Genomic DNA, 24,108 nt, shown 5'->3' on the forward strand with positions numbered 1-24,108 from the left:
TGAAGCCCAACCTCCTCCCGATCAGCACAGCTATCACTGTCATCCCCCGGAAAACTGTGCTATGCCCCAAGTGAATACACTGCTAAATAACACGATTCCACATTCAAACACTGCCAGGGCTGGATCTCATACACATGGAATGGATTGAGTTTGTGAAGCACAGTCTGCTCCAGTTAGCTTCACATACCAGCTTCACATGCATGCAGCTAAATGAAAACCTGCTAGATTTTTTTTTAGTTGTTCCAGATGTTACATATCTTTTTATGTCAAATGCTCTGTGATGCCTTCATGAAGGGAGCTATTAAATAAAAGTATGTTTGTATTGCATTGAATTGTATTGTATTGTATTGCATTAGTAATGCATCTTCTCCAGATCTCTCATAGGTTAAAATCCCCAAATCTTCCTTCCTCTCTGCCAGAACACTGAAAGTGCACTCTTCTGTGATGCATGTAACCCCACTGGAGCCATAGACACAGTTCTGTGCTACAGACTGGAAGCCATACATGAGAAACTAAAGCTAGTGTAACTGCATTTGCACGATTCCCATTGGAGATCATGTCTGTCTGGCTTACTCTCCTCCTCAGCATGCCGCACTCTGCAATGCAAAACTCTGAATAATAGAGTGGTCCCGTTAGGCAGGCATTGAATTCAATTTACTGCTTAAATTATTACTGCTCACCGCACAGCCCAGAGACATTTCACATCGCTCTCGCTCAGAGTCTAGATTTAACCAACGAGAAAAAGAACGAAAATAAGACATGCACACACACACCCACAACTGCGGTGAAAGCCTCTATTTATCAACACTGTTCACTGCTGTACAGTGAAAAAGAGGTATTAGTGTTCCTGCTGTAACAGACCAAGGCCTTGTGGGCAACACCTTGTTTTCTGATGTAATTCAATGTTAACTGCAGGGCACAGGCTATTCCCATGTAATTACACTCTTATTCCACCCACTGTTACCATGTAAAAGCAGGCGGTATCCGTAGTTATCAAGGTATTACAATGGAACTGCATGGTCATGTATGCCTTGTAATCCAAGGTGCTAGTCTTGTTTCTTTTGGTGACAGTGCAGATTTTACACCTGCATATATTCTTAGTGAACCTGACCAGATATGCCTCTTCTGGGATGTGAAGCTAAGGGAACATGAGGCCACTTTCAGGAAAAGCGTTTTGAAAACTGGTTCCAGGAGACCTAGTTTGAGGTTGTCGTATCAAACCCCAAGTCTCTTCTGGTGTGCCGTGCAGTGACCTGAAACCTAGTCTCCTGAAAACAAGGTCCAAGCCTTTGTCTTCCCTCAGCTTTAGTGACGCACGAGTGAAAGCAGCTCTTATTCTTAAAAGCAAATAACAGAATTCAGAGCCAGCGTCTGGCAAGAGGGGAATCTCTTAGCACTAGAAAATTCAATCACGCTGAAAGCAGAGGTTTGGTTATTTCACAGAATTACCCTTTATCTAATTAAGGCAACCTTTTCAGGGAACACTAGAAGCCAGCGCAGGGTATTAAGAGGTTAGAAAGTGATTTTAATCTCTGGGTTATCAGACCTTTAATGGTGCTGGTTTTCTTAAGAGCACTTACAGAACAGCATGTCTAGGACAGCGTATTGGAGATCCTGCCTCTGCCTAAGAAACACACCCAGCGTCTGCATCGTCTCAGAATGTGCTGGTTCAGTTCAAACAAAAATACAGAAGTCAGCATTTACTTGAGCAACAGGCAGTGCTACACAGGTGCAACAGCAATTAACATACACAGCAATGGACTGGTATGATTGACTGACTATAGAAGCATCCTGCAAGCAACATCGCTGTATCACACAAGGAGAACCGAGGAGAGAAAGAAACGCCAGGTTCCATCAGTGCAAGAATACAAAACCTAAAACGCTTCGAAATAAGTAGCAATACCAACAGAGACTTCATTTCATTCTTTAACGCAATGTTTCGACTTGTGCAAGGCTGACGTCTGCAACGTGCAAAACCAGTACGCGCTCACTGCTCTTAATGGGGACCATCGTGAGATTTCTCACCAACCACACTGGGAATGGAGATCTAGTGATTAATGCAGACGAACATGCTTACTATACAGTTAATGTGTGCATGATGTACATCATATCAATGCTTGTTCTTTTTATTATCCTGCCATCATACTGTAGATCTTCTCTAATTAGAGGCTTTTGACATCAAATAATATCGATTGTGACGCATTTCCCCTCCCAGCCCTACAGACCCTCTCCTGCTCTCATACATTTCCAGCAAATACGTTCCAGCTTAGACGGAGTCTGTCTAAGAAGTGGTGTTAGTGAGGAAAAGGAGCTGCTTCCCAGCCTTGCAGGATAATGAAATGCACATTCCCTGTATCACACAAGATAGCAATAACGCCCCGCTCATCGGAAATCAAGCGTGCCATTATACCGTCCACACCAGGCCTGCACCCTCTTGTAATTCACCCTATGGGGCGTCATTGCTCAAGTAGAAAGCGGGCTGGGGAATACATACTGCATTGGGATGGAGGTACACAAGTACAAACTGAGCTTCTGTAATAAGGGCTCTCCGAGCAGGGGGTGCTGCACAGCACAGCACAGCACAGCACAGCACAGCACAGCACAGCACAGCACAGCACAGCGTGGGCGGGAGGGAGGGATCTCAACAGCCGTTGAGAAGTGGCGCGTTTCTTAAACACAGAGGAGACAGCAAATCACTGTAATCCTTCCATTATGTTTCTCCAAACACTGTAATTTGTCTTCTGCTGAAAAGCCAGCAGGCAGACTACAAGCATGCTCTTCAAATCAATGCTGAGTACTAAATGGTGTGTTTTACACTTAAAAAAAAAACGTGTTAGCTTAACTAAAAATAGCCCAGAGCTGTAACATAACATGCAGTGTGTATGGCACACAACTCTCCTGCTGAAGGAATAGGACAGTACAGGGATGTGTACTGTAAGTAGCTCTCCCAGTTATAAGCAGGACAATCTACAGTAAATGCACAAATATGATCACTTGATTGACAGGAACAATTTTTTAACCATCGCCAAAAAGCTAAATCAAGCAGATGGTACCCTTCAGATCAGTGCAGTTTCCTATAGCATGCAAGCCAGGTAAATGTAAAGCTCTTTGCAGTCTGTGTCGTAGCTTTGAGTCTATCTCCCCCTCCTCCTCCTCCTCCACTTCATTTTCAGCCTTGCCAGGGGGTCTGGTAGTCGTACTGCCTCCCTGCCTCTCTCTCAGTCCCGGGTGAAAGACGTCAATTGATTTTTTAATTTTTTTTAAGGCAGCACCAAAGGCAAGTGACCAGGACAGTCCGTTATTCCCAGGAAGAAGAATAACATCATCATCATTAACGTGGTTCCCTCTGGGGCTGCCCTGAGGGAGAGCAAGACCACTGTGCGCATTTTACCCCACAGATCTCCGTCACTGCTGTATAGATGCACACACGCCGGCAGATACGCCCAAGAACCATGCAACCGCAGGGATGGAAATAAGACTCCCATTACCATAGCAGTTTGATCCATTCCTGCTTTAACTAGGAGTTTAATAAGACACACCTGAGCTTGCTACCTATGCACTGTGGCTAATCAAACTCGTATTAAAACCTGGAATGGGTGAAACTGCTATGCAACAGGAGTCTTGTTTCCATCCCTGTAGACGCCACTACCAACACTGGACTGCACTGGATGTGATTAACACTAACAGGCTTGTCTTGTTGGCTATCCCCACGCCTACATCACAAGACTGAGGTGGACTGTCCTTTGATCAAGCAGCGTGGCTGAACAACAGTGCTCAGATTCAGATGAGCTTATTTTGGCCAAGGGGGTGTATTCAATTGAGCTACAAAGTGTTTGGTTTAAATGCTGCCACTGTTAAGATCCTAGAAATAAGGGCTCTTTGTGTGCTGAAGTTTTGAAAACTCAGACATCTAGCCCTGTACTAGCCCAAGTCTCTTCTGTGTATTTCTGTCTGTGCAAATCTTCAAAAAGTCAACCAGGGTCCTATTTTAATGATCTAAATGCCGGTGGTATTTAGATCCCCCGCCACAGTTTAGATCTTTCTATTTTTGCAGTGGCTGATAAAATCTGTAGGCTTGTGTCAATTTTTTTTTGCCTAAATATTAATTTATTGTCCCATATACTAGAAAAAAAAAAAAAATTGCAAGCACCTGAGCTGGTTTTAAAACAAGACTCGACAAACAAAAAACACAAACGAATTTGTTCAAACAAAGGCTTGATCTTCAGGTCTATCAGTCTACAGCATGTACTCACATCCATGTAATATTAAACACAGTTAAAGGTAGTTAAAGGTGAACCTGGGGGGTTAATTACTATCAGCACATTAAAACGAGAGATGATGAGAAGCTGTATTGTTAATCACTCTACAGCGCGATAAGGCTACAGATGAACACACACACAGGCATACCTGAATTCCTACAGACTCGTCCTGTAGCTCTGCGATGCTGTGCAGTCTTGCACAGCACAATGTGTTCAGTTCAATGTACACCCACCGTCTCAAGAATACAGCCAACTTGAACTGCACAAGCAGCATTGATGTTTATCGTTGCATCAAAAACAATATTGTATCACAGAATTTGTGCCCGTGCTTCAGCTGGAAACCAATCACTTTCTAAAGAATTATTGTTTAACATGTCCTCACTGCAGGAACTCCCTTTAAGATTTAAGAGCCCCTTGCAAAAAAAAACAAACAAACACAAAATCAATGACAATGCATTAGCAGGTTCACACCCCCAGCCTTTCTTACCTCAGGTATTTGAGAGGCTCAGTGGGTTCTGGTACCTGTTCTGCTGTGGTGTGGTTCATTTTGGGTCCCCGGGTCCAAACGTGAAGCAGTATAGAATCTGTGCCGGCTTCAGAAACAGTAGCACGCTCACTGACTCACTCTGCCTCTTTCTCTTTCACACGCTGTCAATGCTAGCTCTGTGTTGCTCCCTGCACTCTGTTTATAAGAGAAGCCTAGCTGGCAGGCTCAGCCAATTAGGAGACAGGGGGGACCGTGGGAAGGCAGCTGATTGGCTGAGCTGTGTACAACCTGCTAGTGTAGAACACTGAATGGGTCTGGGACTGCTCTGAGACAGTGTGTTGGGGCTAGTCATTTTAATACAGTGCTGTGCAAGCCAGCTCGGGTAATTCTACTTCAGTGTTAATTAAAAGAAATTACAGCTGTTCATTTGAAAAATGTGTTACAATAGCCGGAGTTCAGAACAAGCACACCGACAGGGGTGGGGAATTGCTTGGTATTGTCAAACAGAGAGCTGTTGACAGAGTACAATAATAATAACAACATGAATGTGCTGCAGCTGGGCAAAAACAAATGCAATTTCTTGACTATTGTTTTAACATTTTTTGAGCATGTCATAGACCCGATTGCAGTTAAAGAGAGACTAAACACATTTTTATTTCATCAAGGGAAGCTGGTAAAATAACACGGATATGTAATGCAATGGGAAAAGGAAGGCGCTACTGCGTTTACCCACCATCCCCCTTTCCTGTTCTTCTGGATAGGTGGAGATCTATTGGTCCAGTGCTGTGCTGCGCACACAGTCTGTAGTGGTGTGACTGGTGGGGGTTGTGTATCTATGCCTTTGACAGTTTATTGATAGCGGGGGGGCTGTTTGTAAATGAATCCCTACAACAGCTTTTCGATATCAACCTGAGTTAGAAGTGGGGCAGAGAACGAGATGAAAGAGAACGAGAGACACATAGGGAGAGAAGGGGAGCAGAAGAGAGGTGGAGGGAGCATTTTATGATTATATAAAATGCTGCATTTATTCTCCCCTCCCTCAGCATAACCAAAAACTAAATATTTAGGGCAATTCCTTTTGATACAGTTCAAATGTTATTTCGTTTTTTTTCAAAACTGAAGGTAATGTGTACACTGCCAAGCCAATCTAATAATGACATTATCCTGTTGACTGCAGGATTGGTGCGGAAATAAACAAAGACTGTTCTACAGTGCCCCCATGAGCTGGCAGGTGGAACTGCAACCACAAAAAAAAATCGATGCAATAAAAGTTACTTGAAAAGTGCAATTCCAAGTGTTGACTGGGTGGGACATTTTTGCCTCCTAAAAAGTTTTTTTTTTGCATGTATTTTTTCCAGTTAAGGCCGATTGGTGCCACACTGAACACGGTACAAGTCTTCGCAGTGACAAGATATCGAGTAAGCCAAGAGTTTGAGCGGGTCACTTTACATAGTGCAATACACACACACTTATCAGAACAAAAGAGCCTCTCAAAGCAAGAGTTGAAACAGAGAAAAATGTATTTAATATTAAACATTTACAGCAGGCGTTGAGCCTGGGGCACACAGCCTCTACTCCAGGAGTCACCGGGTCCTCAGAGCCTCCCTTCAGTACAGCAGAGGAGGAGGAGGGGAGCTGCAGTCTAGACGTACCACTGGAAACCAAACTTCTTGTGCAGCAGCTCCTCCGCTGGCCGGAGATTGAACAGTTCGTCATTGAGAGGGGTGACCCAGCGGTCTGTGTGGAAAACATTCTCACCAACCTGCGAGGAGAGAGAGAGAGAGAGAGAGAGAGAGAAAGAGACAGAGAGAGAGAGAGAAGAGAATCGTAGGGTTACCACATGACTCCATGTACATTAGGACAGTTTGGGACTGCAGGCTTTTCCACTCACACCCCACTGCATTTTGGTAAGTGTAGTCCTGCTGTGAAAGGTACCCGAGACAGAAAAAACAGCCATTTTCTTTTAGGTGGATAAGACTGTAGGTTCAGTTAAAAAAAAAAAAAGGGACAGTGAACAATAATGCTTTTTCAACACTATAGGGAATAAAACTGCAGTCTATATTTGTTTGATTAAACCTGTGATGTCACAGAGCATTGAGCTCACAGTAAAACCTGGAACGGCTCAAACTGCTTTGCTGCATCTTTGAGGTTTGAAGCTGTTCCCAAACAGATAAACACCAAGCTGATATAACACCATATGGGTTACCTGCATCTATAAAAGGATGTAGCCAACAGCCTTGGTTACTCCAGGCTGCAGAGGCGTGACAAGTTCAGAACTCAGGCTGGTGCAGCTGCAGCCACAGACTGTTAGAACACTGTCCTATCGAGGAGAATGGAGCTTCATGCATGCATTCTTACCACATGCTGTGTAAAAACTGTCTGTGTATAAAACAGTACTGAATCCCTTATGGAACAATCCAAGTTGCAGGTGTTTATCCATTTCCACTGACCGGACTGCAAAGCAGTGACTCCAGGAGGCACTCTTACCTTCCAGCCGGGCACATCCTTCATAATCTTGGCTTCTTCTTCAAGATTCTGTCTTAGCATCCGCAATGTCCTGGAACACAGACAGACAGACAGGCGTCAGACAGACTGTACAAGAACATAGACACAGAGTGACGGACAGACAGACATGCTACTTGAAGTCAGGACAGGCTTGAAACAGAACAGACATTATTATTTCGACAGACACACACACACACTGACAAACAGCAGCATAGTTCTTAGTTAATCAGACCAGCTCCCGAGGAGCCCAGCAGGGTGTAGGCTGGCTGGTCCCTGGAAAAAAAAAAAAACAAGCACAGAATAAAACAGGTTTTCATTTGATCTTTCCTTAGAATTTTTTTTTTTTTTTTTTTTTTTTTTTAAAACAGCACGTATTATGATACGATGTACCATGCAAAGGTGGCATCAGGACTCAGCGATTCACGATGAATCTTTACAGCCCTGCTTTGACAGACCGCTGGTACTGAAGGATGTGCTTCTGCACAATCCTGCTCCGAGGTGTGAGGTCCAGAGATCCTCGCTGACTTCATACCCAGGTGCTTTCAAGCACTATAAGAGGGCCAGCACTATACAGAGCCTCCTTGTGATCTCACTATCCAGCAATTCAATTCAAGATCTCGGCTCATTCATGGACAGGCCGCGTCGACGGTGAATTGTCAAGTTCTATACTGTACAATATAAAGGGTGCTTCACTAATTCACTGTTTTCAATAGTTACATGTTGTCTGATGCAGTGGTGTGTCGTGTCGTGCGTGCTGTTGTGAGGGTGTGTGTACGACAGAGACGGTGGGAAGTTTGGGCTGCGTCTTAAATTCGAAGGGATACGGTAAACGATATACAGAAAAAATTTAACTTGCAAGAGTTCACGAGAGGTAAGAGGGAAATGTTCTTCAAAGGCCAGGTCATTACATTAGTAAACAAGTCCAATAATAATAATAATAATAATATCCGTGGTGTCACTGCAGCGCTCGATGGAGCTTGTGAAGCAGGAGAACACTCGCAGCATGGCTCCCCCCCCCCCCTCTGTCTCTCACCAGCCTCTGGCTTGCATCACCTTCAGGCTCACACTTAGGGCTGCCATCACTTCCAATTATGGTCAAACGCAACAGCCCAGCACACCAAACCCCCAGGAAGTGCGGGCTGGCGACTTCGATAGGCTGCCAAATTGTTACACATTTTTTCTTGTGCTGTTTTAGTTTGTTTTATTCTGCACTTTTTTTTTTTTCCTTGCATTTTCTGGCCCCAATAGCTGCAAGTGGGTTCAAAATGAAGAAAGATGTCACTGTGTTGTATTGGTTATGCTTCTAGTGTTATTTACTTATTAATTATTACTGTAAGTGGTCCTGTTTCGTTATTGAATGTATCTTAGGTCTAGTTTGGCCAGTAAAAACCTTAATTAAAAAATAATAATAAAAAATTAACTATATATATATTTAAAATCATCTTAACAAATACTTTGAGGTTTTCATACTCAGCTGTAATAAGTTGCATAATACAATAATAACTTGAAAAAAAAGGATTCAAACATTTTCATTCTAGACCTAGGGAAGTCAATTTAATTAGGAGCCACTGAGAAATAAAGAATGCATTATTAACCTCTTACATACACAAGGAATTGAGCGGCTGTTCAAACGCTTTCTTCTTAAAATACATTTGAGAGCGACTCAAGAATCACGAGGAGGAAACTGACCATTCGGATGACCTGATCCAACCTCTCAGTGCATTTTAAACCCTGTTTCGTGCACTTCATCACAAAGTTAGACTCATTTGTGGGGAAGATACGTCCCTTGTACCTTAAAGGGTTAAATCCGTCATGGGGGCACGTCCCCTTGAAGGAGAGCTCACCTGCGGTCGTGCTCCGCTTGCAGCAGGGGGAGGAGACCGATCCGAGCCTCCAGGTCTTCAATCTGCAGCCGCCTGGGAAACAGAATCAAAAGAAAGTTCATCAAACAAACCCTACAAAACATGTGTGACGGCGAACTGAACAGTTTACAGAAGTCTAGTTCAGGGGGAGTCATTAAAGACTCTTCGCAGTCTGAGCCATTCCAGGCTTTACTGGGAGCCCGAATTGTAAGCTACCTGCACAAAGTTGTGTGGTGTTTCTAAATAATCTCACGCTGAAAGCTGGTTTGGCTGGAAATTCAGTAGAAGACAGGGCAGCAGTGTGGAGTAGTGGTTAGGGCTCTGGACTCTTGATCGTAGGGTCGTGGGTTCAATCCCCGGTTGGGGACACTGTTGCTGTACCCTTGAGCAAGGTACTTTACCTAGATTGCTCCAGTAAAAACCCAACTGGGCAATATAAATGGGCAATTGTATGTAAAAAATAAATGTGTTAAAAAATAATGTAATTGTATGTAAAAATAATGTGATATCTTGTAACAATTGTAAGTCGCCCTGGATAAGGGCGTCTGCTAAGAAATAAATAATAATAATAAGACATATATGAGATAAATGATTGTATGTGGAAAGCAATCTAGTTTCAATGTAAAATCTGACTGTTAATTACAGTGTATTTTATATGGGTTTGCGTTTCACTATTAGCATTAAAAAAGTACAAAATCCTCCCCCAACAAAAACAGAATATTTAGTTTATTAAGTTTCTTACCTTCTTTCTCTGTTCCATTTAAATAGTCTCCAGTAGCCAAAAACCAGGACACCAATACCGATTCCAAACATACTAAACCCTGGAATGAAAACACCAGAGTTAGGAATAGCAGGGTCGATTCAGGAACCGACTCTCTCATCATGAATGTGAGGCATCCAGGTTTCTAACTGAGACTCCACCCAAAGAGGCAAGACACCTGGACTTCTCAGAACTGGAGGCTCCAGTCCAGAGACTTTGAGACAGTCTCCTTATTACAGTAGTCTGGATATTATGCTCTGGTCACAAAACAGCACAGTTTTATCCACAAGATTGCCTGTTACAATCAATGACAAGCTGGCCTCTTGTTTTTATTCCAGCCGAGTGAAGTTTTGCAAAACTGTTTTTCTAGACCTACTTATAATTTACAAAAAAAACAGTATTGCGTATTAAAGTGTGAGGTCTCAGTTGAAGTATCTATTAAAGTTTCTCTCACTCGTAACCGAATTCAGCATGAACAAGGCATGCATACAGTGTCATTGTAATGTAAAGTGATGATTGCAAAGGAGAGCACAGCAGTAAGGAAAGCTGTATCAAAGTACCTGAATCCAGTAGAAATGTTTGTTAAGTGGGATTCATTTAGAGGGATTCATTCAGCAATTAAAAGGTGTATCCCCCAGGGTTTCTACTTTTGGGATAATTTTCATTGCCCCAGTTATACACGTATATCATTCTTCAACACGGCTTTCTCAATGTCTCATTGTTAGAAGTTTATTTTATTAGTTGTATTTAATGGTTTTGAATGATTTGAAACAGTATTGTAAAAGATCACTGCTGCGGAGGACTCTCAAGACCATTCGAAATCCTGAACTGCACTGGTAATGATAAAGGCACAGGGTGGTATAGGTCAAAGGCAGACAGACACAGCCCACTGACTTAAAAGACGCAGGTGCAGCAAAACAGTAAATTCTACACTAAAAAGCTAACGCACTATCTGCAACGTTTACTCAAACAATAAAGTATTATTAAATAATTGAGTGTTTCCATTTTGATTTACTGAAGATTCGGTGTCACAGAGTTAATAGAGCAGCTACACTACCTGCTTACATTCCCAGGCGTTACCCGTATTAACAACACATTTCCAGTGCACTGCAGTACGTACAGTTTATAAGGCAGTGCATTTACACAATAATATTGAGAAGTCAGGTACGACAGAACAACGTAACAGGACAGGACAGGAACCGTGTCTAACCAAATTGGTAAACACAGTATTTGTGTACCGACTTCCCTTGCAAAAAACAGAACCACAGCATCACGACTAATGAAACAGAGTTATGTCGTGCGGGACAGCCTGTGTCCACCTTATCTGTGTGTATTCATCCTAAATAAACATTTCGAGGAGGCACTGAGCAAGCGGCAGCAAAGCCGGGTCGCTTTGAAGGCCACGACTTCTTCTTTGCAAATAAACAAAGAACTCGCCTTTTTTAAATGAAACCCTCGCGTGTCAACCCCGGGACTGCGTGCATACTGACCAGAGAGCCCGCGTTTCGGGAGGTTTCGTTTGTAATCTATTGGTCCGTATCCCCCCGGAGGAGGCATGTCCTGCTTCACCTTGGACGCCGCCATCTTGGCTACCCCTCCAAACAAGCGAACACGGGTGACGTTACCAAAAAGCGCTAGTGACGTAATAGGAGCCGACGTGAGCGATTGTCACCTACGCGGCGCCATTTTTAGAGAGGCAAAACGGGGTGCACGCATTACCCCTGACACCTTGCGCAGGTCTCTTTTTAAACTCCATGGAAAGATGTACATGTTCAATATTTGAATTCATGTTATTTGTGTCTTTACTGTAACCATGCATTGCTTTGAATATGTATTGTCTGTGGTATGTGTGGGTTCTCTAAGCAGCAACGTGTTCGCATTACTATTATTATTATTCATATTTTCTTATGAAAAATGTATAAAAATGATTCTACAAAAAAAAAAAGTCATCAGTTTCATAGGCTGTGTGTACGAGGCTGTCACTCAGCGCACACACTGACGTCACTGTCACCCCCCACCACCACACCCGTGTGCTCTAATTACCCAACAGGTGGCGCTCAAATACTTACAAAAAAAACAGCAAAATCCAGTATCAACTTTTGATTTATATCTTACAGCTGTTTAAAAAACAATAATGCGATAGATCCCACGTATGCACAAGGAAGCTAGCTCTGCAATGTTTAGGGTGAGTTTAGTATAATGGAAAAGGATATCATGTTTGTATTTGCTCTGTATATTTGGGCCTCCCTGTTTAACAAGTCTGCACACGCCAGTGATGGTCAAATGTTTTTTTAGTACTGTGTTTGCATTGCGTCACCCCCTCTCAGCAAATGTATTTATACTTCACAGTACGTCATAAATAAACCAACCGCGAAATATACAACAAGAAGCGAATTAATTTTAAATAAACCAGTACGGCAGATACATTAATAACTTTTGAGTAGGAAATCCAAGGACAAACGATTATGTCCTTAATATTTTGGACTGAACTGAAACCTATTTATATAGTCGACTGTCTCATTACAGGAGATAATTATTTCCCCGTTTCCTTAGTACAGTATGTAGGAAACACGGCCCACGTCCCATGCAGGAGTAGGAGCGCATGTTACCAGTTTTTGAAATGCAAAGCAATGTGTTGCTGACGTGCATGTGTCTAACAGACTGTTCCTAATGTTTAATGCCTAAGGTACGTTTCCGTGGCGCAACGAAGCCTAGACTGAGCATCGGTGGGCTAAAACAAAAAGGTACTAACGTAACATACTATATACGTGGATAAACAGGCGGTGCATGTTACAATATTATATATATATATATATATATATATATATATATATATATATATATATATATATATATATATATATATATTGTACAGTATACGTGTACAAGGGTGTGTGCATAAGTGAAAAAAAAAAAAACCGTCAGTGACGCGGACTTCAACTTCATAAGCAAAAACTCATTACAGTTTGATATCATTTCAGGGCGGCCTGGTCTGGGAACGTCACGGCAAAAATAAAAAAAGATAAAGACTACCCTTTTAATTATTGCGGCCATGCCTTAAAAAGGTAAAGTCCTAAATGATGTCTGGAGACAGGTTATTGTCGGAGCTGGGGTATAAGCTCGGAGGAACTATCGGGGAAGGCAGTTACTCGAAAGTCAAGCTGGCCAAGTCCAAGAAATACCGGGAGAACGTAGCAATAAAAATCGTGGACCGGAGAAGAGCCCCTCCGGACTTCGTTACTAAATTCTTGCCCCGGGAGCTCGCTATTTTAAAGGGGCTCAGGCACCCGCACATCGTGCAGGTCTACGAATTCATCGAGGTCTGCAACGGGAAGCTGTATATCGTCATGGAGGTGGCCGCGACGGACCTGCTGCAGAGGGTGCAACAGCTAAACCACATCCCAGGCCCGCAAGCTAAAGACATGTTCATTCAGATCGTGAGCGCGGTGAGCTACCTGCATGAGAACAACATAGTCCACCGGGACCTCAAGTGTGAAAACGTGCTTCTGACTGAGGGCAACCAGGTCAAAATCACAGACTTCGGCTTCGGGAGGAAAGCGCACGGCTACCCGGAGGTCAGCAGCACCTACTGCGGCTCCGCTGCCTACGCGCCCCCCGAAGTTCTCCTCGGGGTCCCTTACGACCCCAAAAAGTACGACGTGTGGAGCCTCGGGGTGATTCTGTACGTCATGACGACCGGCTGCATGCCCTTCGACGATTCCAACGTCAGCAAGCTGCCGCGCTTCCAGAAGAAGGGCGTGGTCTACCCCGAAGGCGTGCAGGTGGAGGACAAATGCAAAGCGCTTATTGGTCTTCTGCTGCAGTTCAGCCCTTCGGTCCGGCCGTCCATCAAGCAGGTCGCTGATAATGAGTGGCTGACAACTACGTAGGCGATAGGAACGTGTAGTGTGGTGCTGTTGATTAAAGAGGGCAGGTACCTGGCTGTACTGTACAAGCGTTCAACTTTTTTAAAAATGTTATTTTGTAAGACTTTGATTTATTTTTATTGTTAACATGGAATGATATAGGGAGTTGAATTCGGAACCCTGTCATGTTCCAGTTTATCTTAACAGTTTTAACAAGTCTGCGGCAATAATGTATTTGCTGTAATGGGCATGCTATTTACTGGGACACAGTGCTGGGTACTCATTACAGCCTTCTGCTGACGTAAAGACTAGAATAGATGAACAACTCCTGACCTCAGATCAAAGCACCTTAACACATCCATCCATCCATCCATCCATCCATCCATCCATCCAGAGAGAGAGAGAGAGAGAGAGAGAGAGAGAGAGAGAGAGAGAGAGAGAGAGAGAGAGAGAGAGAGTACAGAGAATAAACACCAAGCAGCTCTCTATCGAAGGAGAGTCAGGATTCACATCAATCACTAGCAATACTTAGAGGAAAAGAAAATCAACTGAAACTGAAAACCTACTGTTTTAATAATCAGCTACAATGTTTCGGCTTCCGCCTTCTTGAGACAGCATTGTAGAAACAGCCAGATAGACTTAAGACACACACACGCACATACACATATACATACATAACTGTGTAAGTAACTGCAATACAAATAGGTCACATTTGCCTTGTAATATCTGGGCAAGGAGTGCAGAATAAAACCAGACTGCGCAGTTAGCATTCTAGCACAGCCAGCCCACAGTGAATGGAGCTGGAATTTGGTTAGTGTCACGATTATATCACTGAGGAAAGCGAATCTAACAAGCAAACAAACACACACGTCTAATCTTGTGACATGCGATGGTGTTTGCAGAACTATCTAAAGCACTGGTACGAGATAAGATCACAAGGCAGGTAGCTTTCCTAAGTCCTAAATCACCAGCAACACTCCCTGTTAACCGAACCTGTCACCGAATGACAGAGTATTATTATCATCATCACACAGGCAGTAAGAAACGATAAGCTCAATCGAAAACGCGATAAAAACCTCCTCCGCGTTAAACGAAACGTCGAGGTGATGTTGTAACATTCAGCTGGATGCACGCTCAGACTTAAGCAGGTCAGAAGAGAGGCTGTGTGGACTCGTGCATTAGGAGAAAACACTCCATATAATCTAGTAGGAGACGGGACTGAGGCTTCGCAGCGGTGATACTGTTGGCTGTTCACCCAGCAAATCAGCATTTTAAATAGGGAAGATCATTCGGGACAGGATGTCTCACCTCACCAGCACGGGTCGGAGACTGAGCCTAAACCAGAAGCACGCACACTACGCTAACCGGCGGGAAAGAGCCTTTTGCGAGCTGAGTATGAAGACCATAGAAGCGGAGAAGCTGTCATCCCAGCTCCAGCACGACCGGGAGTTCGGGAATTATCTCTCCAGACTTGCCCACTACAGCAGCGCCGTAGCCAAGCAAGCAGAGGAGACTCACGGCGAGGTCGGAGATACCAGCCCCGGGGCCTCCGGTGGACCATACGTTAAAAAAACCGAGAAGGACAAACCACTCGACAGCAGCTGGCTGTCGGGCGCTCCGGGGAGGAGGCGGTCGACACTGTTTTGAACTGTATCTGGAATCAAAGATGTTCAGCTGGTCAGTAGCCAAAATGGACAGCACTATTGATTTTTGCATTTCTTACAACCCAAGCGGTATTTTGAGGAACCATTCGTGCTGAAGACCAGTTTCACAAACCATATGGATTAGATTTCGCTCCTTAATATTTAGGACAAAAAGACACAAACAAGATGCGGTCCACCGTCCCAGGGTGAACAGGACATAACCTTTAATTGGAGGCTTTTTCACCTATTTCTCCAGCTGTAAAGACCCTGTAAAACACGAAATATTCACTAATTTCGCATTTATTAAAAACCTGCAAAATGTGCATGACGCAAAATTAGCATAACTCCTCAATTCGGTTTATATGCAGAATATGTTACATGAGCAAATGTGTTGCTGTAATTATGTCCACACTGAGACAGGGTGTAAAATCCGCTGTATGAGGACTGGAACTTTGAAAACAATACAAGTCAGCGTCGATAACAGGGTCCTGTCAGCAGCAGTACTGGAGATGTAACTAGCAAGCAGAAGCTGTAATAAAGAGACACCCTTAATCATTCACTTATTTATTGTCAAATTCAAATGCTACCCCCCTCACAGTACAGTATACAGTTATGGATTACATCTGACTTTTCAACCAGGGTAGTAGTGGGAATGGTTATTATTAGTAAAGATTTAAAAGTACAAAATAATGCAAGCTTTATCCCTCACTTAATACAATATACAACATATTAACTCTGCATAAACGCAGACAATCACACTAGAGCAGTTCTTTTTTTTTTTTTTTTTGCATTGAAATATCTAAACAATAATATAAAAAAGCGACTCTCCTTAGAAAAGATAAAAAGAAGCAAGTCTGGTCAAAAACGTGTTTCTGTTAACTGCACATCGGGAGGGTAATCTGGTGTGTTTTTGGGACAGTTTAAGCCAGGGGAGTTCACAATCCTTTGGTTGGGCACTGCGGTCCACAAAGTAAAACCCCAAACATATTTTAGGAGAATTAAAAAAACAAAATCAAATAAATAAAAATCAATTAAATCTACAAAAATCACTCGATTTTTTAAAAATACAATCCATCTATCTGTACACGCTTAGAACATAAGGTTCTTGCAGTTGTTCTATATAGAACTATACAGGTTTTATTTGGAACCCAATCAAGGGTTCCAAATGTGAAGCTTCTAATTGTCAAACCCTAATGGTTCTATTCGGAACCCCAGTACTGGTATCGCAGCACTAGACCTTAAAACAGTTGAATTGATCGGTAATGATATTCAGAACCCATGCAAAACAGAACAGTTCACAAGCCTTCATAGATACATCACTAGCTGAACTTAACAAATGGATTTAGCAAAATTGTCAAAATGAGTGAAAGCCCCATGGTTTGGTTGCAACTGCTGTGCAAATTAAAAGCTGTTCCAGCACAAGTCTTTCCTAACTTTGCTTTTACGCATTGCCTTAGTGGAGCCTTTCTATTTTAAACGTCGCTTCTAGAAGATTACAGACCTGTCTGGTAGGACAGGCGTTCAAATCAACCCACAAGCTCTGGTACAGCCCTCTGTGGAGAGTCTTAATGCTACTACAGGGCTAAGGAGACAAATCCAAATTCAAACGTGTTAAGGCTCTGATTAAGAACAGTGTTTACAATTGGGAGACGCGTTTTATTTTGGGATTTCCTTAAATTGAACACTCGTGGGTATAAAACAGCAACAGACTTTACTGCTCCCGTAACCATGACAGCGTTTCGGCTCAGGGGTAATTAATTAACCCATTAACAACGCAATAAAAATAAAAAAATACTTAAAATGGAAATAGATCCACAATAGAGCAGGGTTACATTTTTAGGATGGCGGTATTAAGATCTGATGTTTTTTTTTAAATCATTCAAATTGACGACCCATCTGTGTTGAATTTAAGCACATGCAGTCAGGGATCAAGTTTCTTTCCAGCTGCTGTTCTCTGGTTCATATTTCTCCAGGTGTGTGTTTTTTTTTCCCATCAGTTTAAAATCGGGATTCTGATCATCTTCATGTCTGTTGAGAAATAGTTCATAATAAATACACTGTTTCAAGTCCGCCTCGGAGCGTCGCGGGCAAGGCAGGAGGTTTAGAAAGATTCGCTCCTGCAGCAAAATCCTTTTGCTGTTTGGTTCTGTATCCGCACACATTCATTTGAAATGTGCTGGCTGCCTTTGAAATAAAGTAAGCCGCCTGTAACTGCACTTACAGAAACAGATTAAGACAGATGAATTCAAAACCAGGCTGAATGGAAAATAAAGGTGAGCACAAAAACACCCACATGAAATAAACCGTTAGGATATCATTTATAATTTGAGAATGAGATTGCAGCAAATCTGTCCTTTTCAAGCATGACAAAAAACACTGGTTCAGTGGCTTTGATCAAACAGAAGCTTTCTCTGCAGAATACATTGAGCAGATTTCTTTCATTTTCTCTTAAAATATATACCCCCCCCCCCCCCAAAACCCAACCCCAGTTTCCCCAATTATATGAACTTCTCTATTTCAAGTCAGGTTTCACTCAAATACATTATTATACCATTAAACATTATTGTTATATAAAGTGTATATATTTATATTGTTATCTAATCAGAAACACATGGAGTCCACATATGGTCCATTTGAGGTGAATGTCTTCAAACTCGCCCAGGACCAGAGTTCTGGAAATAGAATATTTACTTACATATTTCTATAGTTCCAATGCAAAGATGTTTTCTATATTTATAAAAAAATATTTCTACACAGCTGTATATTATTTTTAAAAAAAAGAAAAAGTCGTTTTTAAGCTAAACACTGTTTTTATTCACACACACACACAAAATAAAAGTGTAAAGGGGTTAAAATGAGTTTTATTATGATTACTTGATAGAGCGACGTATGGATCAAATAACCAAACTTGTAAAGCAGACCCCTCCCTCACACAATAATGAAGAGCCTGTTGCCAAGGAAACGGAATGGTGTAAAACTGTCAGGCAGCAAAAAGCAGAATCAAAATGAAATGACCTGTAAGCTGGCCATGATTGGTTGCTAATGAACCAGACTCATTAGCCCCTCCCGAGTCCCAATCTTCCGTCCTCAGTAGTGGGGTTGAAATAACGAAATGACCAAGGATATTAATTGTAATACAAAAAACTTTCCATTATAATCTTATCAGCAGTCTGTTTCTACAACAGCAGCAGCAACAATGGAAAGAGAAGTCAGATAAGATGTTTTTTTTTTTTTGCAAGGGAAAGTTGAAACAAGGAGCGAGGGCCAATTCGGGATTTCATCTGCAAATAGAATAATCCTGGTCCGTCCCCCGTCCCGCAGTGTAAAAACCAAAATTTCAAGATTTTTGCCAGAATTTCCTAATGCATAACTGACCAATTGGATTGGTAGACTCAAGCCAGGGCTCAAAAATATGAGGAGGCAGACATCAGCTGCCTAATGGGAAAAAATATATATAGATGAACCATCTGCAACTGCCAACCAGATAATGAGCTAACGATAGACACCATAAAAGAGAGGAGGGGAAAATAAAAAGTCAACAGGCATAGAAGCACGCCCTTTTCCTGCATTATTAATAACCCAACGATGTGCAAGGAGATTCACGAGGACCCCCGCGTCTGCAGATACACAGACTCTTGCCGACACCCTAACTGCTGAGCATGTGCGGTTTGTCTCAAGTTTGACTTTTTCCGAACACTAGCAGAAAGGAGTAGCAGTCCAAGGTGACCTGCGGTCTCAGCCACGCCTCTGTGTTTTACGTCCCTCTCCCTGACCTCGTTTCCCCTAAATGACGGCTTTGCTTGCATCTAGCTTTAAACGACAAGAAAAAAAGGCATTCTCAACCTCTAAAACAATAAGCAACCCTGCGTGAAGAGACAGCATTCAGACGTTAACTCTCAACACCGCAGACCTCCAAAAACAAGAGATCTAGGAAAAAAAAAAACAGCTCCAATCAAAAACAGCAGACTGCTGGGGCAGTGAAGGAGAAGTCGACTGCACTCAGAACAGCGGAGCAGTTAACCAGGGCCTGGTCCTGCGTATACCACGGCAATAAAACGATTCAATTTACAACAGCAGTTACTTTGAGCTGTGAGAGTTGAGAGCTGTTGTGCTTGTGTTTCTTTACAGAAGTTATCACTGCTCAGATGCAGTCGTCTAAAATCAATACAGCAGTTAGGGTGGGAGGGGGGCAGGAGAGGCATGTGTGTCTGTGGAGCGTGGGGAGGTGTGTGTGCGTGTGTGTGTGTGTGTGTGGGGGGGGGGGGGGGTACACAGTGTAAAAAAGATTCAGCCCATCCATCTGCAGTTTAACATCCTGTCTCCCTCAAGTCTTAGGAGCAGTGCATTCAGGCTGCGTCCCCAGTGTTGTTTAAGAGCCATTTCCGTGTGGAATTACAAGTTCCTGCAGCTGTGCAGCTGCTGGGAGCAGTCCGTCAAAGCAAGTCCATTCGCAAGGCTTCAGGAACAAAGGGAGGGGGCATTCGTCACATGATGGTCTTCTTCAGAAACAGATTGTGAAGAGGGGGAAAAAAAAAAAATGAAGCAGGTTTTAGGTCCGTTGTCTACCCTCTCCCTTCCCTTTATTTCTTTTTTTAAAGTCCCAGGCAGAAAGAAAGTGTGGCGGCAGGTTCCCATTGGTTTGCAAGATTGAGCAACTGGTTCTGGAAAAACTAAAACAGGGAGTGGGGCTCTGCTGCGTGACTGGTGCTGTGGCGTTGACCGAGATGAAGGCTCGTTGGTTATTTCCTGGCGATGATGACAATGATGAACAGGATTTATCATTATTAATTATTATTATTATTATTATTCTTCTTTGTATTCCTATTATTATTATTGCTCCGATTATTTCCATGTGTTTGCTGTCTGGGAGATGGAGCGGGAGGGGATCATGTCCAGCAGGTACTCCCGCTGGCGATCCACGGAGGACGAGGAGGAGGAGGAGGAGGACTTGTGCACGGTGAGGCTGGGGTTGACGTACGCCATGGTGACACCTGCAACGCCAACACAAGCACAGTGAGGACCACGCCGCTATCAATCAGAGAGGCCAGGATTGAAATCATTAGAAAGTAACAAGTAAGGTTTGTCAAACAACCAAAAAAACCAAACAAAAAAACACTAGATGAACATAATTTAGATCTTTTAAAGTGATGTAATCAAAGAAACTACAAAATGATATCGCAAAAGTCTAATGGAAGCCATAATAGCAGTACAGTATTTCATGTTAGATTTCGAAATGTCAAGTTTTTCAATGTCAGTTTTTCGTTAAATTATATATATATATATATATATATATATATATATATATATATATATATATATATATATATAAACAAATCATATCCTACTAACTTAGACAGAAGCCCAGAAAACTGAAGAGCTAGTGCAATCAGTTAAGTCTCTATCAAAATACTGATTTCCCGTGGCCTGTCTTATGAAGAGCTGCTTTAACACAATACATAATCATCATCATCATAATAATAATAATAATAAAATGAAAAATCACCCAGATTTCAAGGGAGGGCACTGCAGCCAAGAGGAAAGTTCAGTTCACCTCAGCCCACCACCACAAAAAGAGAGGAGAGGAGAGGAGAGGGGTGGAGAGGAGGGGTCCCAGAAGAAGGGGAACCTGCAGCACAGCGTGTGCACGTTTCTGTGTCTACCGTTTTACCCAAAGCACCAGAAGAGAAGGAAAGGGGGTGGAGGGGGGTCTTCTCCCCCCAGCCCTGGTTTTGTAGGTCACCCAGGGCTGGGAGAGAGGAGGCAGTGAGGTCCCAGAGCAGCTGCATCTGCCAAGCAGACAGATTCTGTACAGGGCGGTCCAGTATTATCCATCTATTTAAACTTCTACATTATCCTTTACCATCAACACAAAAAACTCTTACAATTTAGATGTGCACCAGGCTGCCATATCTACAACTAAATGCAACAGTAGCCTGTTAAAACTTATTTATATATATTATATATTATATTATATATTATATATTAATGTTAACCAATTGTATCTATGTTCAATACTCCCACCCACCCCAACTTTTACAAGTTCTTGAGGTATCGCACTTTTGGGAGTTCTAGATAGACAGAGATACACATCTATCTATCTATCTATTCGTTCCATGCCAGAGATGGTGTTAAACCGTTCTTGCTGGGCAGCTAACCCTGAGCCGCTCTGTACCGGAGGAGGGAGGGAGGTAGGAGGGGGGAGGCGACGGTGGGTGGATCTACCTGTGCTCACGGGGCTCTGCTTCTTCCAGGTGTTGGCTGCGGTGGTGGTGGTGGTGGAGGTGCTGACTTTGCTCCCGTGACGCACGGCATGCTTACCTGGCCTGGTGACCAGCGCTGCGCTCTGGAGCTGCGAGGACTGAGAGAACGTGTGGAGCACCCCGCGAGCGCCAGTCGAATGGGGACCCCGCGCCAGCTGACCAGGGCTCTGCACCGGGAACAAAACAAAAACAACTGTGGATTGAGGAACTGCTGCTGGGTTGCACCCGGTGTCATATTGAACTCTATTAATATTATTGCACTTACTGTAAACTACACTGTACTTAAATATGAATTTAACCCTGTACTGCCCTGCAACACCTGTGAGTCGCCTTGGATAAAGGTCTGTGCCAAATAAATAGCAATCCCATCCATTAAAACTCTTCATACAGGATGTAGCTTCAAAACTCGATCTTGAGCTCTAGTTGCCTGCTATAGACATATGTATGATAGGCTAGCTCAAAGTCAGTGTCTTTATATATTAGTACACGCCAGCATCCTCTAGTGCACAGCTAGTGTATTGCCAGGCAGGGACACTGCTGAACACCATCTTCCACCTGCATTGTTTTTAGGTGGAATTAACTGTTCACTATCCCCACAAGTCAAATAACTGGCTGCATGGAGTAAAAGCGGGGTTCTGATTCTGATCAAGCAGTTCACAAACAAGCCGTCTGTTATCTGAATTGCCCTTCCAGCACAGCTGGTTGCTAGCAGCGTGGCTGTGCAACATGCTGCCGAGGGATCAGCTTTAGACACAGAGCCAGAATGCACACGGCTTCTTTGCAGGCGCTGAGCTCAGAACAAACACTGAGCTGGAGGGAAGGGTTCTGCAAACACAGTGCTATCTGAAACACACACAGTGTGCAACGGAGGAGAGCAACCGGGGTCCCCAGCTCACCTGCAACACACAGAGAGGAACAGGAAACGCAGCCAGTCCTGCTTTCAACATGCACATTCACTGCCATTGTATGAAGACAGGCGACTTTGTAATTTTTTGGAGCATTTTTTAACTGGCCTCCTCTGCCTGCTATTTAAATGTTTTCTAACTATAGTGTTATGACAACTTGTTTGTTAACTTTTGAGAACCACACAATCTGCAAATACAGCCCTTTCAGATGCCTCAATTTAAATTAAGAAACTGATGCCTAAAAATGACGTTTCTTTTCCTTCCCACAGTGATGACAAAGCTTCACATCCGGTGTGAATTTTGTAGTTCGAACATAAAAAGCAAAAATCAGAATCTATGCGATATGAACAAGAATGGAAATTATATTCCCGTCATATCTCCCAAAGGCTGTAAAGTTTTAAAATAAAAATCCCCCCCACACACACAACAGTATTTTACATTTTCAGAGGAATTTGTATTTACCTTGTAAACCCCTGCAATTGAATAATATACATTGACATCAATTTCAAATTGTATTGTAGTGATCCTAAAACCTTTTCACTGAAATTGTGCATGAGAATTTAAAAAGGGCGTTTACACAGAAGGAATAAACCTTTAACCTATTTAAAGCACATAATTGCAGCCTTACCCATAACCTCACCCACCAGACCCCTCCATTCAAAAATAACCCTCTCTCGGGGGTTCCCTACCTGTTTGATTGTGGCGTGGTGGCGTCCGATCACGCCCCTGTTGGGGGGCAGGCTGGGGGTCCGCACTTTGACGTGGTGCTGCACCTGCGAGACCAGGCTGTGGTGCTCCGAGGACTTGGAGCCGGCGTTGGAGGAGGCAGGCAGGGGCGCGGCCGCTTGCTGCTGCAGTATCCGCTGCTCGATCTCCTGCTCCTGGGCCAGCGCCTTCACAAAGGCGGCCTTCAGCCGGTTGGTGTGCTCGGCCTTCAGGGCTTTCTTCTGATTGGACGCCATGCACTGATCGCACATGACGGGGCCGCTCTTCTCCTGCCTCCATCGGCATGTGAAGTCCGTCCTGCACTGAGCGCAGGTGAAGGGGTCCTTGGGAGCTGGAGCCACCGACGCCACCGCTGCCTTACCTGCAGAGACACGCGCACACACACACACACGCGTTAGTATAAGCAACCGTCTGTTTGCATGCAAGTTGTATACTTCTTTAAAAAAAACTTAACAGATCGTTCTGAGATCAGGGACTGTGAAACCACACTTTAGTCTCGAACGTCTTTGATTTTTGAGGTTCAGGTTAAATAATTTTGGAGAACAGCATTGTTTTTGTGACTGCTCCCATACAGGAATAAAAGGCTGACTGAATAATTTGCATTGGTATTCAACCCTGTCGACACCACAGGCTTCTGAACAGGGCATATGAAGAGACACTGCAAATCATTTAGTTATAGTAACTCAGTCTTTTTTAACATAAGTTACTTTGCTACAAAGCTATATAGATGCTATAAAGCTATGAAGACCCTGGTAGGAGAGGAGAGGGACGGGGAGAGAGGAGAGGAGAGGGACGGGGGGAGAGGAGAGGAGAGGGACGGGGGGAGAGGAGAGGA

General features: G+C 43.3%; 4 protein-coding genes across 7 annotated transcripts in view; 1 reads left to right on the forward strand and 3 right to left on the reverse strand.

Annotated features, from left to right (window-relative positions):
- The window catches only part of LOC131721028 (yjeF N-terminal domain-containing 3-like), a 30,014-nt gene extending 25,082 nt beyond the window's left edge, over positions 1 to 4,932 (reverse strand). The window contains exon 1 of the mRNA XM_059013922.1: positions 4,747 to 4,932. Within this exon, the coding sequence (XP_058869905.1) occupies positions 4,747 to 4,805 (59 nt within the window). The 5' untranslated portion in view covers positions 4,806 to 4,932. The remainder of the gene's footprint in view (positions 1 to 4,746) is intronic.
- A 1,316-nt stretch (positions 4,933 to 6,248) lies between these two features.
- LOC117966350 (NADH dehydrogenase [ubiquinone] 1 alpha subcomplex subunit 13-like) lies at positions 6,249 to 11,513 on the reverse strand. Its single transcript, XM_034912263.2, has 5 exons — positions 11,364 to 11,513; positions 9,856 to 9,934; positions 9,096 to 9,167; positions 7,234 to 7,303; positions 6,249 to 6,508 (listed from the first exon to the last, which is right to left on the reverse strand). The coding sequence occupies exons 1-5, from the start codon at positions 11,455 to 11,457 to the stop codon at positions 6,389 to 6,391; spliced, it is 435 nt and encodes a 144-aa protein (XP_034768154.2). The 5' UTR covers positions 11,458 to 11,513; the 3' UTR covers positions 6,249 to 6,388.
- Positions 11,514 to 12,953: 1,440 nt separating this feature from the next.
- On the forward strand, positions 12,954 to 13,818 carry LOC131721016 (testis-specific serine/threonine-protein kinase 6-like). Its single transcript, XM_059013826.1, has one exon. The coding sequence runs from the start codon at positions 12,954 to 12,956 to the stop codon at positions 13,761 to 13,763; it is 810 nt and encodes a 269-aa protein (XP_058869809.1). The 3' UTR covers positions 13,764 to 13,818.
- A 2,331-nt stretch (positions 13,819 to 16,149) lies between these two features.
- The window catches only part of LOC117966345 (transcriptional repressor p66-alpha-like), a 36,346-nt gene continuing 28,387 nt past the window's right edge, over positions 16,150 to 24,108 (reverse strand). For 3 of the 4 annotated variants that reach the window (XM_059013822.1, XM_059013824.1, XM_059013823.1), the window contains 3 exons: positions 23,237 to 23,634; positions 21,605 to 21,809; positions 16,150 to 20,373 (listed from right to left, as the gene is read on the reverse strand). In XM_059013822.1, coding sequence (XP_058869805.1) covers positions 20,225 to 20,373; positions 21,605 to 21,809; positions 23,237 to 23,634 — 752 coding nt within the window. In that variant the 3' untranslated portion in view covers positions 16,150 to 20,224. The remainder of the gene's footprint in view (positions 20,374 to 21,604; positions 21,810 to 23,236; positions 23,635 to 24,108) is intronic. The other variant, XM_059013825.1, reaches the window with a different exon arrangement.

The sequence above is a fragment of the Acipenser ruthenus genome, chromosome 47 (assembly GCF_902713425.1).
Source record: "Acipenser ruthenus chromosome 47, fAciRut3.2 maternal haplotype, whole genome shotgun sequence".
NCBI classification, from domain to species: domain Eukaryota; kingdom Metazoa; phylum Chordata; class Actinopteri; order Acipenseriformes; family Acipenseridae; genus Acipenser; species Acipenser ruthenus.